The sequence below is a fragment of the Neopelma chrysocephalum genome, unplaced genomic scaffold (assembly GCF_003984885.1).
Source record: "Neopelma chrysocephalum unplaced genomic scaffold, ASM398488v2 Primary Assembly neopelma1_320, whole genome shotgun sequence".
NCBI lineage: Eukaryota > Metazoa > Chordata > Aves > Passeriformes > Pipridae > Neopelma > Neopelma chrysocephalum.
In genome coordinates, this window is record NW_020897983.1 from 85622 (window position 1) to 102636 (window position 17015).

General features: G+C 59.3%; 2 protein-coding genes across 13 annotated transcripts in view; both read left to right on the forward strand.

Annotated features, from left to right (window-relative positions):
• PIP5K1C (phosphatidylinositol-4-phosphate 5-kinase type 1 gamma) overlaps window positions 1-9918 on the forward strand; it is a 49922-nt gene extending 40004 nt beyond the window's left edge. For 4 of the 11 annotated variants that reach the window (XM_027705135.1, XM_027705136.1, XM_027705139.1 and 1 more), the window contains 3 exons: window positions 1349-1450; window positions 1720-1852; window positions 2000-2252. In XM_027705135.1, the coding sequence (XP_027560936.1) occupies window positions 1349-1450; window positions 1720-1852; window positions 2000-2176 (412 nt within the window). In that variant the 3' untranslated portion in view covers window positions 2177-2252. The other 7 variants (XM_027705140.1, XM_027705142.1, XM_027705147.1 and 4 more) reach the window with 6 other exon arrangements.
• A 1004-nt stretch (window positions 9919-10922) lies between these two features.
• On the forward strand, window positions 10923-16202 carry CACTIN (cactin, spliceosome C complex subunit). 2 transcript variants are annotated; one of them, XM_027705169.1, is made up of 10 exons: window positions 10923-11130; window positions 11382-11907; window positions 12732-12827; window positions 13220-13365; window positions 13458-13620; window positions 13708-13825; window positions 14047-14239; window positions 14552-14674; window positions 14815-15107; window positions 15539-16202. In XM_027705169.1, the coding sequence occupies exons 1-10, from the start codon at window positions 10934-10936 to the stop codon at window positions 16027-16029; spliced, it is 2346 nt and encodes a 781-aa protein (XP_027560970.1). In that variant the 5' UTR covers window positions 10923-10933; the 3' UTR covers window positions 16030-16202. The 2 variants fall into 2 exon arrangements, with proteins under 2 accessions (XP_027560970.1, XP_027560971.1); XM_027705170.1 differs by having other exon boundaries at window positions 14839-15107.
• Window positions 16203-17015: the final 813 nt, after the last annotated feature.

Below are 17015 nucleotides of genomic sequence, written 5' to 3' on the forward strand. Positions count from 1 at the left end.
TGGTAAATTCCTGCCCCTAGAGGGCAGGGACCTGTGACACACCTCACCTCCTGCAGAATCCATTGTTGGAAATTGCTGAAAATTGGAGACTTAAACCCGGGCCCCAGTGGTGGGACCTGTGTGGCAAATGCAGGGACTTCACCCAAAATACTCACTAGTACTTCATGGAGGGAGGGAGCTGCTGTAGGGTGTGGCTGCTCATCCAGAAACAGGTCAGGTGAATCAGAGTGACTGTCCTGGGATCGTTCAGGGAGCTCAGTGTGTTGGTCAGAGTAGATTTGTCTGTCACAGATTTGCCAGAGCTACACCCACCCCCCACAGCCGTGGCCACCTTTGCTGGTTTTTGCCTGTTTTCTCCCTTTCTGGTGCTGGTGCCTCGTGTGCCCTTCCTGGGGGTGCAGGGACCTGTGTAGAGCACTCTGGGATCCCTTGGTGAAAGCCAGTGCAAGCACAAAGTTATTAAAGCAAGAATTTACATTCCTGAGCCGAGATGGAAAAAAACTTATGCAATTTGCTCTAGAATGTGTCACACCTCTGGTTATTCTGGTCTGCTGTGGAATTTACTCTGGGTTTGAAGTCCAGCCCTGTGAGGAAGAGAGAAGTGAATTCCCTGGCATGGAGCTGGACAGAAGTGCTGCCCACAGGCTCTGGCTCCAGCCAGACCCAGCCCAGAGCAGGGCAGTGCTGTCGGTGAACCCGGAGCTCGGCCCTTCCCCAGCACTGTGCCCTCAGCTTGGCAGGCTCCTGCTCCTCCTTCCCATGGGGACAATGGAGCCAGCCCTGCTGGCACGAGAAATTACTTTAATAGCGTGAGATATTAAAGTGAATACTGTCAGAAACAGCTCCAGTGTGCAGATAAATCTGATGTCAACCCTGGAGCAGCTTCGGTGTGCTGGGAGCCTTGGAAGAGGTCGGAGGCTCTGGCCTCATGCCAGGCTAACTCTGGACACAAGTTTTCCCTGGAGGCCAGTTCTCTTTCCTCCCATGCTCCATCTGACACTGCCAGTCTTTCCTGCAGCACTGGCTGATTAACCCCTTCCCTCTTGTCCTCTTTTCCCACCTTGTTAGCCCTGAGCACGACATCTGCCAAGACTGACTCTTTTTCCTGGGGGTTTTGTTTATCCAAACCCTCAATCCTGGCAGGTCTGACTGCTCCCTCTGAGCTGGATCAGCTGCTCAGTCTCTGCTGGGAGCTCAGTGCCAGGGTGGCAGCAGCAGCTGTGTGCTGGGGCAGAGCTGCATGAGGGGCTGGGCTGGCTCAGGACTGATTCAGGCTGACCTAAAATTGAGGGCTGTGCATAACTCATGCCCAGCTGAGCCTCTGGGCCTGTCTCTCTTGGGTTTCCAGGTCACACGAGGAGGTGCGGGTCGAGGAGGAGCAGCAGATCAGTGTGGAGCTGGAGCCCAAGTGTGACGTTGAGATCGTGGCTCCTGAAGAAGAAGACAAAGAGTGAGTGTTTTGGAGCATTGAGCAGCTTTGCAGAGCCCACACAGTGGGGTTTGGGCTGCAGCTGCTTGTGCTGGAGGCTTTGCTGGGCTCCAGCTTTCCTGGAGAGATGGGTGCTCCCCCAGACATCCTGGTGGGGCTGGGTGTGGTTACTTCTGACCTCACCTTTCTAGATATGACAGTGTAGCATCTTCAGCTGTTTAGTAAATCAGTCTTGGCTTGTTCCTGCTCTGATTGCAGTGAATAAACTGTCGTTTCTTTCCCCCCTGCAGAGAGGCAGCTTCTTCAGCCTGTGCCATTGTCACATCCACAGCCACCATAGAGGTGGAGACGGCCAGCCAGGCCTCGGAGCCAGCCAGCCAGGCCTCGGATGAAGATGACGTGCCAGTCACAGACATATACTTTGTAAGAGACCTTCTCCCCCTGCCCCTTGGGGTGTGATGGGAAGGGTTGGACGAGGCTGCCAGTCTTGGTTCAGGGCAGTGAGTGCCCTGTGACATCTTGGCGTGGAGCACCTTGAGATCTCAGTGCCGGGTGGGTTTTTGAATGCAGGGAACTGGAGAGCTCAAACCAGAGTCTAGTGAGGATCAAACAGGTAGCTGTGCTGCTCTACTTCCAAGCACAAGTGCTGAACCGCCAGCGTGTTCGCTCCTGGGACAAGCCAAGGTGATGTGGGTGCAACAGAGAGGTTTTTCCTTCCTCAGCCAGAGGTCCTGGCTGCTTTCCTGACACAAACATGGCCCAGACCCATGGGGAAGTGGCTGCAGGGGGTGACCTCGGGCTCTGGTGATCTCCGGCTTTTCCTTTCCCTGCAGGCTGCGTTAGGTGATGCAGTGGGAGTCTAGTGCTGAGCCAGGGAGTAAGTTGGTGGTTGGCAGAGGAGTGCCGTGGAGCCTGGCGCTGTCCCTCACTGCGCTCCCGCCATGGCTGAGCAACTTCTGCAGTCCAGAGAAGAGTTGTTATAGCAACATGTACCTGTCCCGTGGATTCCCAGAGCAGAGCTGAGCATCTGCCCCACGAGAGCTGAGCTCTCCCCTGTGCCTGGGCACTGGAACCCTCATTAAAAGAGGTGCCCAGCTCCCCCCTGCTCCGACTCGTTGCTGTTGGTTCTGTGGTGCTGGAGATGAGCTGAGCCCATGTGATGGGCTCCTTCAGGCTAAACTAAAAATGGCAACACTGGCCTTTCCCTGGGCTCGTGTGACTCTGCTGCAGAGCTGCTCACTCATTGCCGAGTCACTCTGAGGCTCGTGGGAGCTGTGGAAGGAATCAGCTCTGTTTTACAGCTTGTTTGGGTTTTGGTGCATGCTGTTCAGAGTGCAAACAGCTCCTCTAACACCGCTGCTCCCTCCTTGCCTGTGGATGGCAGCTGTGTGCAGGTAGATCCTGCCTGCTCCACTGGCAAGTGTCTTCTAGCAAGGGTCAGCTCCTCTTCTCCCTGTCCCTGGGCATATGAACTCCCCCAACCTGAGGGGCACCTCTCTATCCAGGAGAAAACTCTGCAGTGAGTGCTCACGGAGAGTGTGCCTGACTGCTCATCAGCATTTCATACTTCATCTGAGTTTTGCATTAAATGTGTATTGTGTGCTGTGGAGTGTTTGTCGCTGCCGGGATGAAGGGAAAAGCTGATTTGGGTTCCCACGGGTGCTCTCCTTGGAAAACCACTTGAGCTGGAGCTCAGGTGAGGCTGCACCGGAGTGCAGCGGGGTTGGACCACAGCTGCTCCTGCAGGAGTGCTCTGGGTGGTGGGTGAAGGGATGCTGTGTGCAGAGGAGGATTTGGCGAGTCCCAGAGGACCATGATCTGATCACTGGAAGTCTCCTCCTGAAAGGAGAGCACTTCATCCTCCTGTTCATCCCCAGGGAATAAAAGTGCAGAGTGTGGCAGGGCATGGGCGCTGCTCTTCCCTGCACGGCTTTCCCACCCGCTGACCCGTTCAGGCCTGGAGTTGTCCAACCCCCTGTTTTTTTGCTTTCTCTTTCATCCTCTCTTTCACTTCATCCTTTTTTTTTCCTCTGTTTCCTTTCTCACCTCACTTGCCCTGGGTCCACCCAGTTCACAGATGGGAGGTACTGGATTTACTCTCCCCGTCAGCGCAGACTCCGAACTACCTCGCGTTCCTCTGGGATTGTAAGTGAACACGCTGGCACAGCACACAGGGGAGCAGAGCTGCAGCTTTGAAACACTGGGGCCAGCACCCCATTTCCCTGGGCTGCTGGGGCTCTGGCTTGGGTGGGCATTAGGAACCAGCCCAGGAGAAATGGGGGAAGCATACTGAAATCCAACCAATGGATCTCCCTGTAGGATCTGGGAGAATCACAAGCTCTGCTCTGCTTTTCTGCAGACTGGTGACACAGCTCCTGCCCTGGGATGGGCTGCAGTGTCACCCAGCCCTTGGGCAAACTGTCAAGTAAGGGTGGCACAGGTTGCCCTGAGCAGCTGTGGCTGCCCCATCCCTGCAAGTGTTCCAGGCCAGGTTGGACAGGGCTTGGAGCAACCTGAGATAGTGGAAGGTGTCCCTGTTCATGGCAGGGGGTGGAATGAAATGAGCTTTAAGGTCCCTTCCAACCCAAACCAGTCTCTGATTCTAAGTACCAGACCTGGCCAGAGAGGCACCAGGGCCTTTGTAGGTGATGTCACACTCAGCTCCCTCAGCCCAGGAAGAGGATTTTAAAGAGACCATTAAGATGTTTTGAACCTGCTAAAAATCCAGTTGCAAATTGAACCATTTTGGCTTGTGGGGAGCAGCTCATAAACCAAATGAGGCAGAAGCTGCTGCTGGGTTAGGGCTGGTTTCTGCTCTCCAGCCCGTCAGTGTGCTCCCTCCTCACTGCAAGTGCTCAGGGAGCAGGGAGGGTTTTCCTTTCCTAAAGATGCAGGGAGGCATTTAGGGGCTGAATTCAGATTTCAGAGTGCTCTGGAGTTTAGTATTTCCCTTCTCAGGCTCTGGGAGAGCTCTGCGGGCTCCAGGCAGGGTGCATGGGGAAGCAGGGGCAGGAATGTGCTCCTGGCCATGGCTGATGGCACGAGGAAGGTGCTGCACCTTCGTGGGCAAAGAAGCAACTCCTCCAGCAGCTCCTGCCCCTGGGCTGGGTTTGGCTGCCCCGGCACCGGGAGGGTTAATGCCAAGCACCGGATGCTCCTTTATCTCCCGCAGCTCCCTGCATGCATCCCAGCTCCTAAAAGGCTCTGAAAGAGACTGGCTGGAGCATGTGGTTCAGTCAGGAGGGATGAAAAACAGGATGTGGGGCAGGCTTGATGTGGCTGGGGAGCTTTCCTGTACCTCCGGCAGAGCCCAGTGAGAAGCTCCAGGCAGGGGTTTCTTGTCCCTCCTTGCTCCCAGCGGTGTCTGCTCATGGAGCTGCAGTTACTGGAGGGTTCAGCATGCAGAAACCAGTGCTTCAAAGCTTCTCTGGCTTCTTGTAGTTCCTTGTCCATCATAGGCTGTCACACTCGCCTCCTGGGCTGGGAACCCCCCAGGCTTCTTCCGAGTATCCAGTCCTGTTTCTCTTCCTTTGCAAACACCAGGCTGGGTCAAAGTGGGCAGTTTCCTCTCTCTAGGAAGAAAAGAGCCTGTTTGCAATGGAAGCATGGCCCCTCTGTAACCCTGAAAGCAGACACCAGCCCTTGGATCTGTGCTGTGTCAGCAGCAGAGTGTGTCTTGTCACACCAATGCCCAGTGTTGTGATAACTGTCCCTCAGTGCACACCCCCTTCCCCTCATTCTTTCCAGGATCCAGTTGTGTTTTGCATTCTATGTTGTACTTGTTCCCATTACCCCACTGTCTCCAAGATCTCAGTGATAACTTTCCTTTCTGTGGCCACCATCTGCCATGGTCTCACTCCTGCTCCACTGCCCTCTCCAGAGAAGGAGGAAGGCACAGCAAACAAATCCAGTTTCCCTGTAAAAGCCTCACTGGACACCAGTTTGTAGCATGCACAGGGCTCTGGAAATGGGAGGGTGAGAGCTGGGAGGAGAGAGCAGGAACCCAGAGCTCTGTCACTCCCTTAGGTAAGTCACTTCCCGAGTCTCTCGGTTTCTCTGGAGCCGGGGTGATGCCATGGCAGGGATCTGAGGTTTCCCTGGCATCTCAAAAGCTCTAAAAGTCTGTCCCTGCGAGGGGGGATGTTGTGCCACCCCCACTGCAGCTGGTGCAGGATCCCATGTCCCAGCTGGCAGAGAGCAGGATGTGCTGAGGGTGAGGAAGGCTCCTCTGCCGAGAGCTGGCCCTGAGCTCAGTGCTCTCCCTCCAGGTGGACAGCTGTTCTTACTGTATTGTTTCCTACTCTTTTTATTTTCTCCTTTTATTTTTTTCCTCTTCTCTCCTTTGCTCCCTGCTCTGCTGCTGCTCTCCCTGCATTCTCCCCGCCGTCTCTGGCCACTCTGGCAGCCGACAGACGAGAGGAGTTGGGTTTACTCCCCGCTCCACTATAGCGCTCAGCTCCACTCTGTCTCCGATGAGGAGAGCGATACAGTAAGTGTCCAACAACCCTGTGCCGGTGCCCGGTGGGTCGAGGTCGGAGCTTGTGCTCCCTCTGCAGGGTCAGCCTGGCCTCTGGCAGCGTGGGGCTCCTGCATGGCTGCAGCAGAGCCCAGCTGCCCCTCGGGCCGGCTTGGTGCTGGCAGAGCCCTGGCCTGCTCAGCGAGGGCTGTGGCTTGTTCCCAATCGTTTGGTGCAGGGAAAGTTTTGGGGAGCTGAGGTTTTCCAGTCATGTTGTCGTTGCTGGAGGGTGTGGAACAGCCTCTCTCCTTGTGCTGATTGTGCTGGGGAGCTGGTGGGGCACAGACCTGACTGACGTGGGGGAGTTAACTCTCTTGCCCCTCAGGACAAGAAGGACATGGAGGGGCTGGAGATTGTCCAGAGAAGGGAACAGAGCTGGGAATGGTCTGGAGTGCCAGGAGCAGCTGAGGGAGTGGGGTGGGGGCTCAGCCTGGAGAAAAAGAGGTTCAGGAGGGACTTTGTTGCTCTCTCCAACTCCCTGACAGGAGGGTGGAGCCAGTTGGGGGTCGGGCTCTGCTCCCAGGGAACAAGCAACAGGACCTGAAGAAACAGCCTCAAGCTGCACCAAGGGAGGTTTAGGTTGGATATTAGAGAAAATTTCTTCATGGAAGGGGTTGTCAAGCCCTGGCACTGGCTGCCCAGGCAGTGGTGGAGTCACCATCCCTGAAGTGTTCAGTGTGTGGATGTGGCACCTGGTGACATGGTGAACGTTGTTGTGGTGCTGGGTTAACAACTGGACTTGATGACCCTGGAGGTCTTTTTCCACCATAACAATTCCGTGGTTCTGTGACTCTCCTCTCTCTGCCTCTTGCAGTAATCTCTATGCAGACACAGAAGTCCCAGAGAGCAGCGATTCCCTCTGCAGGTCGATGTGTTCCCTTTTCGTTGATGCAGCCGTTCCAGTGGGATGGGGAAGAGCTTGCTGGCACCAGTATTGCTGCACTGCAGGACCCCGGGCACTGCGTTTCAGGACGGAGCAAAACTATAACCGTGTATTTCTACTCACCCCAGACGTGGGCAGCAAAGAAACCACCCACTCACCCGCAGCTCCCGGCAGAGAATTTCAGCTGGGTGTAGAGAATCCTGGGTAGTAACACAGTGTTTTCCAGACGTGCACTACCGTAGCTACCTATCCATGTGTGATACTGTGAACCTTTTTAATTTTTTAATCATGTATTTATTTCTTTTATCTTTGCACAGAGACAGCACAAATGTGCTTTTTTAAACATTTAGTTTACTGCACTTTTTTTTTTTTTTCTCCATATATTTGTGCATCAGAAAGGAGCGCGAGACCTCACCGGAGAAGGGGTAGGAGCACGTTGCTGGGGAGGGCAGGGACAGGAGTGGCTTCATTTGAGGCAGCAGCGTGGTCTGACCAACTGAGGGAGTCAGGAGGTTTAAGGCTGTCCAGACTCTGCCACGGTTTTGCTGAGTGACCCAAGGCGAGTCACTTAAACCACTCTGTGCCTCGGTTTCCCCTGTGCTGATGGGTGTACAGTACCCACGTCGTTACAGCACTTAAACCCTGGGATGAAAGGTGCTATGAAAATGCAATGTATTAAAGGCCATGGAATAGAATTACTCCCACGTTACCACAGTCCAAAGTAGCCATGCCAACTCACTTGGATCCAAACTCTCTAGTGACTTCTCCCGTCTGTGACACTGTGCGGGGGCAGCGCACGGTCCTGTCGACAGTGACGTGGACTCAGCTCTCCCTGGACGTCGTGATGGGCTCTGCCTTCCCCCTGTGCTGCACTGCTGCATCACCCCTCCCTCTGTGCTTGGAGTCCACGCTTCATCCGACCGGCTCCGCCTGCTCCGGACCCGCAGGCACGGACAGATGGGAACTGGGCACCTCCCGGGCCTGGCCGTGCTGGAGAGCGAGTTCCCTGCTCTGCCAGGCCCACGTGGGGCTCATCTGGACCCTGATCCTCCTGGAGCCACTCAGCCCCCCACGTGCTCATCCCGGGGCCACCCATCCCCTCCGCTCCTCGGGGTGGGCAGGGAGGCGCGGGCACATCCACACACGCTGGAGGCAGAAGCGGGAGCCTGGCTCTGCCACAGAACTGTGCCAGCACTGCTGTGCTCGTGGACTCTGTTGGACAAAAAGCTGTGTGACTGGGGTGTTGCCTGGGGTCACGTCTGCTGGTGGGAATCACTGCTGCGGGTGTCTGAGAGGGTTTGCTTTGCAGGGGCTGTAGGTGAGAGGGTTTGGTGTCACGGGGTGGTGTTCAGGCTCATCCATCAGCAGGACACACACCACAGTGTTGTCTGGAATCCAGCAATCCCATCCTCATCTCCCAGAGAGAAGACAGGAAGTCCTTTAGGCCAGAGGGAGCCAGGTCTTGTTCATGTGCTTTATGAACCTCGCTTGAGAAAGAGGGTCAAAATCTCTTTATTCCCATTACAATCTTCACTGTCCTTGGGATTCCTTGTAGAGGGGTGGGGAATTGGGACCCTGCTCTCGGTCCCCCAATCTGTGTTCACAGCAGCACTCAGGAGGGGTTAAGTGGGTCCCAGAAGGTAGCTGGGCTGGTGGGAAGCTCTTCCCTCTGCACTGTGCTGGACTCGGTGAGGATCTTCAGGAACTGATGTTTTCTTGCCTGGAATACGGGACCTGGACTTCCCTGCCCTGCCTGCGGATGCGGAAGGCTGTGGGTTGTGCTTCTCGGGAGCACAGCTGGGGGATCGTGCAAGCTGCTGCTGTTCCATGTATCCATGTATTTACCAAATAGTCTATCAAAAGTCTCTTGAGAAACTTTCCCCTTTCAGTTGCTGCTTGACAGCTCGTTCTCACGGCTGCAGCTCCTGCCCCATCCCACCCGGGGGGCTCTGCAGGCTTTGGGGGGGGGAGGGCTCAGGGGTTGGTGGAGGGGACGTGGGAGCAGTTCAATACCTGCAGCCTCACCTGCCTTTGAGCTCAAGGCAAGAGGCTTCAAAAAGCTAAAAATGTAACCTCCTTTTACTCCAGCAGCATGTGTAGAATGGCCAGAGGGAGCTGCTGCTGCTGGTGGGTGCTGTGCTGGAGGATGGGGCTTGGGGGGGGAATCAGGGTGGGCTCAGGATGTCTGACCCAGGCCCCCCTGGGATCACCTCAGTCAGGGGCTGGAGGGTGTGGCTTTGTCAGGACTTTCCAGCCAGCTGAAATCAAGCATCTTGGTGATGGTGTAAACATCATCGATGGGGGCTTTACTCCTTCCCCTCATTTTGGGGCTCTCCAAAGCTGCCTGGTCTCTGTGCTGGGAGTGTCCCAGAGAATGAGCTTTGTGAGCTGGAGCTGTGCTCTGTCCCAAGAGAGGGGGTGAACCCAGAGCTCCTGCAGCACATTCATTCCAAGCATTATCTTTCCTTTTTAAAACAATCCCTGTGCAGTTCCATAATGCCAGACCCTTTGGAGCAAGCAGGTCTGGACAGGGAGGGTTGGTCTTGTGAGAGGGCAGGCAAAGGCTCAGAGCAGCTTTGTCACTGTGGGGAGACAAGGAGGAACCTTCCTTTAGGGAGATGCTGATCTGAAACACAAACTGCCCCTGTCCAGGCTGGCACAGCCCCTGCTCTGTGTCACCTCCTGTCCAGCAGGTCAGTGCTGGGGAACTGCTCAGCCTCTGCTTTCCCTGGAGGCTGGAAGGACCTTGGATTTTAAAGGGGCTTGGTCTCAGCCCCTCTCACTGCGGCAGGAGCTCTGGGGCACATCACAGGCACTATCAGTGCTGCCTGGGCAGGAACAGGTCCTGCCCACAGGGAAGAGCATCAGTCCTTTTTGGGGAAGAGAATCCACACCCATCCTTGGTCTGACTGTTCCTCCAGCTGCACTTTGGCTTGTCCTGCACTTGAGTTGCCTGTTCTGTGTCAGGGCTCTCTCTGGTGACCAGCAGGTGCTGTCCCTGCTCTCCTTCATTAAAGGAGGCACCAGGGTCTTGTACCCCGAGATTTGAGCCCCACAGAGCAGCCTCTTCCCACGCAGGGCTGTGGCCTCTGTGCCACCACTCTCCTCCATCCCCATCGGGCTCTGTGGGACACGCCCTGACCTTTGCCTGGGGCTGAGGCTGCAGATGATTTCTCCCTGCCAGGTTCGGGCTGGCAGGAGAAAATGGGCACCTGTCTCTCTGGGTTTGCCGTCAGGCTCCCGGTGAAGGCTCTGGGGCAGAGCCAGGAGCTGGTACAGAGACCCTGAACACCCATAGAGGGGCCCCACCCTGGGCTGCCGCTGCCCCTCCTCGGCCGCGTCAGCGGAGCCGCCCTTGGGGGTGTTAAGTGAAGGCAGAGCCCAGGGCAGGCTCGGGCGTTTGCAGGGCTCCGGCCCCCCGGCCCCGCGTCAGGCACAGCCCCGCGTTCCCCTTCTCATTCCCACTGCTGCTCCAGCGCTTCCTGGACGGACGACGACAAAGCCAGGGCGGAGGCGTTCTGGGTCACGTCTGAGTTTGCTTTCTGTCCCTGTCCCCACGTGTGTCCCGTGACTCCCCGTTCCCATGTGTTTCCCTGAGGATGTCCCATGGGATGTCCCTGTTCCATCCATGTCTGTCCCTGTCCCACTGGATATCGCACGGGATGTCCCTGTCCCCACACGTGTCCGTGTGACGGATGTCTGGCGGCGGTGCCGGTGTCGGGAGCGTTGTCCCGTCTCCGCTCCGGGGACTCGAGGCCTGGCCGCGCTTTTTCTTCTCTCGGTTGTTTTGAGGGTGTTTCCCCTCCCTCCCCGCGGAGCCCTTTCTCCAGAGACCCGTACCCCGGTGTGATAAAGCGCCCTGCGGTCCGAGCCGCGCTCTCCGCCTCCATCCCGGGCACAGCGCGGGGCCCGGCGCCTTTTGGAGCAAAAGCGGCCGGAACAGGGGCAGGCGGGACAGGCCCCGCCCCCCCCGCGGGGGGCTGCCCCTCTGCCCGCCTGTCCGCGCCGGGGCCGCGGGCGGGCGGGGCGGGCGCAGGCGCGCATTGGGGCAGCCCCGCGCGGCGAGGCCCCGCGAGGCCCTAGGGCGGAGCCGCCGCCGCCGCCGATGGGCTCCGGGACGCGCAGCCCCGGCCGGGAGCGGGACCGGGATCGGGACAGGGAACGGGACCGGGATCGGGACAGGGATCGGGATCGCTCCAGGAGCCGCGGGAGGCGTCGCCGCAGCCGAAGCAGGAGCCGCAGCCGCAGCCGGAGCAGGAGCCGCAGCCGGAGCCGGGGGCGCCGCCGGGAGCCGAGCTCAGGGTGAGCGGGGACCGGGCCCGGAGCAGCCGCGCTGCGTCTGGGGGGGAGCGAGACCGGGACCAGGAGCGGGGGTAGCCGGGGCTCAGTGTGCCGGGGGAGCCGGGGCCCAGGAGGCCCGAAGCGGCCTCGGTGCCGCCGGGCTCGGGCAGGGCCGGGCAGCGGGACCGGGGGCGCTGTGCCGGCGCTGCCGCTGCCCCGTGCCAGGCCTCGCAGTGCCCTCCTTCCCCTGACACCCGGCTGTGCCGCCGCAGCTCCGACTCCGGCGGCGAGAGGCAGAAATGGAAGAAGAAGAAGAAGAGCAGCAGCAGCCGGGACCGGGACCGGGACCGGCCCCATAAGGAGCGGAGGAAGCAGCGCTCGCGGTCCCGGGGTCGTTCGTCCAGCTCCAGCCCCGAGCGCCGCCGAGGACGGGAGCGGAGCCGGGAGCGGAGCCGAGAGCGGAGCCGAGAGCGCCGCAGGAGGAGGGATGGATCCAAGTCCTCCGTGTCCTCCGTCAGCTCCCCATCCCCGGCCCGGGCCCGCGGCCGCGAGGAGCCGGGACAGACCCTGAGCCTGCAGGAGCGGCTGCGGCTCCGGGAGGAGAAGAAGAAACAGGCGGCGCTGCTGAAGGCGCTGGAGACACCCGAGGAGAAACGGGCGAGGAGGTTGGCCAAGAAGGAGGCCAAGGAGAGGAAGAAGCGGGAGAAGATGGGCTGGGGGGAGGAGTACATGGGATACACCAACACCGACAACCCCTTCGGGGACAACAACCTGCTGGGCACCTTCATCTGGAGCAAGGTGAGCTCTGCCCTGTCCCTGTCACTGAGTGGAACAGGGCAGAGGGGGTGGGGGGTTGGGGGGAGCTGTGGCTGAGGTGGGATCTGTAGCCAAGGGGTTGGGCTGAGGAGGTGGGGCACGAGTAGGAGTAGGAGCTGCAGGCTGAGTGCTGGACATTTACTGGAGCATGGAGATGGTAACGGGGATGGAGCACTTCTTCTGTGGGGAATGACTGAGACTTGGAGGTGTTCAGCCTGGAGAAGGGAAGGCTCTGGGGAGACCTTGGAACCCCTTCCAGTCCCTAAAGGGGCTCCAGGAGACCTGGAGAGGGACTTTGGACAAGGGCCGGGAGGAATAGGACAAGGGGGAATGGCTTCCCACTGCCAGAGGGCAGAGTTAGATGGGAGATTGGGAAGGAATTCTTTCCTGTGAGGGTGGTGAGACCCTGGCACAGGTTTCCCAGAGAAGCTGTGGCTGCCCCATCCCTGGAAGTGTCCAAGGCCAGGTTGGACAGGGCTTGGAACAACCTGGTCTGGTGGAAGGTGTCCCTGCCCATGGCAGGGAGTGGAACAAGATGAACTTTAAGGTCCCTTCCAACCCAAACCATCCATGATTCCATGATACAGCTGTGCTGGCACTCCCCTTACCAGGCTGGGTGGGCTCCTGGGCTGAGCCTGGGTTTGCTGAGGGGCTTCAGGAGCAGGATTTGAGGGATTTGGGAACCTTTGATAGGATCGGAGCTCACAGGAGCAGCAGAAGCAGGTGGATGTGGTGGCATTTGCTGGCCAGTGAGGGGCTGTGGAGGTCCTTGGGTTTCACAGCTTCCCTTGGTCACTCTGTTTCAGGCACTGGAAAAGAAAGGGATCAGCCACCTGGATGAGAAGGACCTGAAGGAGAGGAACAAGCGAATCCAGGAGGACAATCGTCTGGAGCTGCAGAAGGTGGGATAGGATGTCCTTCCATCCCTCTGTCTGACAGACAGCCCTGGGGACAACCCAGTTCTCCTCATTACTCACCCTTGTTCTCTTCCCTGGGGGTGTCCATAGGCTGTAGGATTTGGGGAGGGGCACAGCACCCTGGCTATTCCAGCTTGAGAAATCTCTTGCCTTGGGGATGAGCCCAGTTCAGGAGGTGCTGAGGAGGACAGTGCAGGTCACTTCACTGGGGCACTCTGTGGTCCCTCACAGGGCTGGCAGTGAGCCCCAAGGCAGCCTGGCCCCGCTGGCTCTGGGCTCTCCAGGAGCTGAGGCAGCCCCAGGACAGGCCATGCCCTCAGAGGTGCCCGTGTGGTGCCCCATCCACAGCAGCCTCACAACCCCCTCACCCCGGGCAGGTGAAGCAGCTACGCCTGGAGCGGGAGCGGGAAAAGGCCATGCGGGAGCAGGAGCTGGAGATGCTGCAGCGGGAGAAGGAGGCAGAGCACTTCAAAACCTGGGAGGAGCAGGAGGACAACTTCCACCTGCAGCAGGCCAAGCTGCGGTAGGTGTGCGGCTGCTCGGGGCCGGGCCTGGCAGGGAGCAGAGGGTGGCACTGCTCAGTGTCACTCACTCTGTCCCTCTCCCCTCTCCCAGGTCTAAGATCCGGATTCGGGATGGGAGGGCGAAACCCATTGACCTTCTGGCCAAGTACATCAGTGCCGAGGACGACGACCTGGCCGTGGAGATGCACGAGCCCTACACCTTCCTGAACGGCCTCACCGTGTCCGATATGGAGGACCTGGTGGAGGACATCCAGGTGCCAGCCCTGCTGCCCTCCCCAGCTCTACCTCCCTGCCCAGGAGTGGGGCAGCTGCCTGATGTCTGGCTTGTCTCCTGCCTGCAGGTTTACATGGAGCTGGAGCAAGGGAAGAACGTGGACTTCTGGAGGGACATGACCATCATCACGGAGGATGAGATAGCCAAGCTCCGCAAGCTGGAGGCCTCTGGGAAAGGGGGCCCAGGTGAGCAGAGTGGGTGTCAGGAGGAGTGTGAGTGGTGGGTGACACAGGGTGTAGGGTCTGTGGCACGTGCTTGGGCTCGGAGGGGCTCTCTGGGACCTGCTGGAGGAAGGCTGTGGGTCTGGCAGCTGTCCCTGGCTGGGATCCAGCATCCTGCTGTCGGGAGGGCCAGGATGAGGGTCAGTGAGTGCCCACAGACTGACCAGCTGCCCTCACCTGTCCAGGGGAGCGCCGGGATGGCGTCAACGCCTCGGTGAGCTCGGATGTGCAGTCGGTGTTCAAGGGCAAGACGTACAACCAGCTGCAGGCGCTGTACCAGGGCATCGAGAGCAAGATCCGAGCGGGAGGGCCCAACCTGGACATCGGCTACTGGGAGAGTCTCCTGCAGCAGCTGAAGGCTTACATGGCTCGGGCCAGGTGAGGGCAGGGGCTGGGGGCGGCACAGACCCCACCATGGGCAGAGCTGGGCAGGTACAAACCCAGTTGTTGGTGGGGGTTTATACCTTTTCCGAGATGGCTGGTTCCCAGAAGGGGAGCAGGGCTGGACACCTCCTCTGGTGGTGATGTTCACAGTGAGGTCTCCAAGAGAGAACCGAACTGGGGGTTATTCAGCCCAAAAGCATCCAAGCCCAGCAGGTTTCTGCCTGCTGTGATGGGTGTCACAGCTCTGGGCTGTGGGCATGAGGGGGTTCTGCTGGGTGGGACCCAATGGCTCCTCTCCTCTCACAGGCTGCGGGAGCGGCACCAGGACGTGCTGCGGCAGAAGCTCTACAAGCTGAAGCAGGAGCAGGGTGTGGAGAGCGAACCGCTCTTCCCCATCATCAAGAGGGAGCCAGCCTCCCCCAGCGACAGGTGAGCAGCCCTTTCCTTGGAGCACAGCCCTCCAGGCCTCTCTTGTGGGACACCCTGCACAGAAAAGCAGCCTTGTGCTCCCACCCTTCCCCAGGCAGGGCTCAGGTGAGCTGAGAACGAGGGTACCATCCCCGTCCCAGTTCTCTCTTCTCCCTTCCGTGCAGGCTGGATCCCGAGGAGAGCCTTGAGGCACAGCCAGGGCCGTCCTCGGAGCCGGAGGCGGAGCAGGACACGGAGGCCAAGGGCGAGGCGGAAGGGGAAGCCGTGCTGATGGAGGAGGATCTGATCCAGCAGAGCCTGGACGATTACGATGCGGGCAAGTACAGCCCCCGCCTGCTGGGGCCCAACGAGCTGCCCTTCGACGCCCACGTGCTGGAGGCCGAGGAGGACACGCACAGGCTGCTGCTCCTGCGCCAGCAGCTCCAGGTGACAGGTGAGCCCCAGGGCAACCTGCTGGTGTGGAGGGCGTGCAGGGCTTCAGGGTGCAGGGCTGGAGGGGACACTGCCCTCAGGAAAGGGTGAGCTGGATCTGGAGCTGGCACCCAGAACTGGTCTGGCAGAGGGGTTCCCCCCAGAGCAAAGAGTGCTGTGGGCTGGGCAGGAGCAGGGGGATGGGGCTCAGGTTGCTGCTGTTCCCTGTGGGGACCTGCCTCAGTACCACCAGGGCATTTGGGTGCAGACAGGCGGGAGGAGTGTTTTGGATGAGTTTTCCAGCACAACTCAGTCCGGTACCCTCTGGGAGTCCCCACTGCATCCCCGTTTCCAGCTCTGCATCCCCTGCCCAGCACCTGCTGCTCCCTCCTGCCGTGTGCCCAGTGTCCCACGGCACTGCAGGATCCCACCTTCACCTCTCCTCCCCCACAGGTGATGCCTCGGAGAGCACCGACGACATCTTCTTCCGCAAGGCCAAGGAGGGCATGGGCGCGGACGAGGCTCAGTTCAGCGTGGAGATGCCGCTCACGGGCAAGGCCTATCTCTGGGCTGACAAGTACCGACCGCGCAAGCCCCGCTTCTTCAACCGCGTCCACACGGGCTTCGAGTGGAACAAGTACAACCAGACCCACTACGACTTCGACAACCCGCCCCCCAAGATCGTGCAGGGCTACAAGTTCAACATCTTCTACCCCGACCTCATCGACAAGCGCTCGACGCCCGAGTACTTCCTGGAGGCCTGCCAGGACAACAAGGACTTCGCCATCCTGCGCTTCCACGCGGGGCCACCCTACGAGGACATCGCCTTCAAGATCGTCAACCGGGAGTGGGAGTATTCCCACCGCCACGGCTTCCGCTGCCAGTTTGCCAACGGCATCTTCCAGCTCTGGTTCCACTTCAAGCGTTACCGTTACCGCCGGTGAGGGGCTGCTGAGCACCCCCTGGACTCCTGCCACCCCTGGCACAGACACTGTCCCCTGGATGTCCCCAGGGCCTGGCCCAGCACAGGGCATATTCCTGCGGCTTTTCCCTGTCCTTGCCTTTATGCTGAGGGACCCTGAGACTTTGTTATAAATAAAATAGGGGTTGTTTTAGCTGTGGGATCCTGGGCATGGGTACCACCACTGCTTCTGCATGGCAGCACCAGCCAGTACCATACTGGGCCGGCACTGGGAGCTCTCCTAGGGGCTGGGTAGTGTTTGGGGTGGGGGTGTCCTCACCCCTGTGTCGCTGGGGTCTGTTGCTCCCTCCCCACATGCTGTCAGCCCTGTGTGCTCCCCTTGCCCACTCCAGCCCCTTCCCAGCCTCACACCTCCCCTTACCAGTGTCAGACCAGTCCAGCTGATGGTCCCCAGCTGGAGCCGCAGGGCCCTTGGCTTCGCCAGCGCAGCACTGCCCCATGTCCTGCTCCACAACCTCCCAGGGCCCCCCACCCTCCCCCCGGCCTCATCCCTGGCACGTCCTCCCCTGGGATTTGACTTCCCCAGCCTGGGAGCGCCGCCACATCCCTCAGCCCTGGCTATGGCATGGGAAGCTTCAGTGGCTGCCAGGCGCCTGCTCCAGCAGGGCGGAGGAGAGGGTGCTGGCTGGGATATCTCCTTACAGGGGAAAATCCGGATTCCATGGCCTGCAGTCCCTCCCACATCGTGCCTGTGAGGCTCTCGCTGCCCTAGGCAAGAGGCAGCTGTGCTCCCCAGACCCCCAGCGCTGAGCTGGGGGTTTCTGAAGGCCCCAAGTGATGCTCAGCCAGGTTTTGGGCATCTTGAGAGGTGTTTCAGGGCTGAGCTGGGACTCGCTGGCGTTGGTCCCTCCAGGTGCTGGCCAAGGGGCACAGTCACGAGTGTCTGGGATGGCCCCATCCCCAGGATCACCCAAACAGTGTTGGTATGTGAGTAATGCCCAGGGGCAC

What these genes read in the sequence shown, in the direction of transcription:
- CACTIN (XM_027705169.1), top strand. Translation starts at nt 10,934, where the DNA reads ATGGGCTCCGGGACGCGCAGCCCCGGCCGGGAGCGGGACCGGGATCGG. An exon ending in CGCCGGGAGCCGAGCTCAGG is followed by an intron (nt 11,131 to 11,381) that starts GTGAGCGGGGAC and finishes GTGCCGCCGCAG; the next exon opens with CTCCGACTCCGGCGGCGAGA. An exon ending in CCAGCCTCCCCCAGCGACAG is followed by an intron (nt 14,675 to 14,814) that starts GTGAGCAGCCCT and finishes TCCCCGTCCCAG; the next exon opens with TTCTCTCTTCTCCCTTCCGT.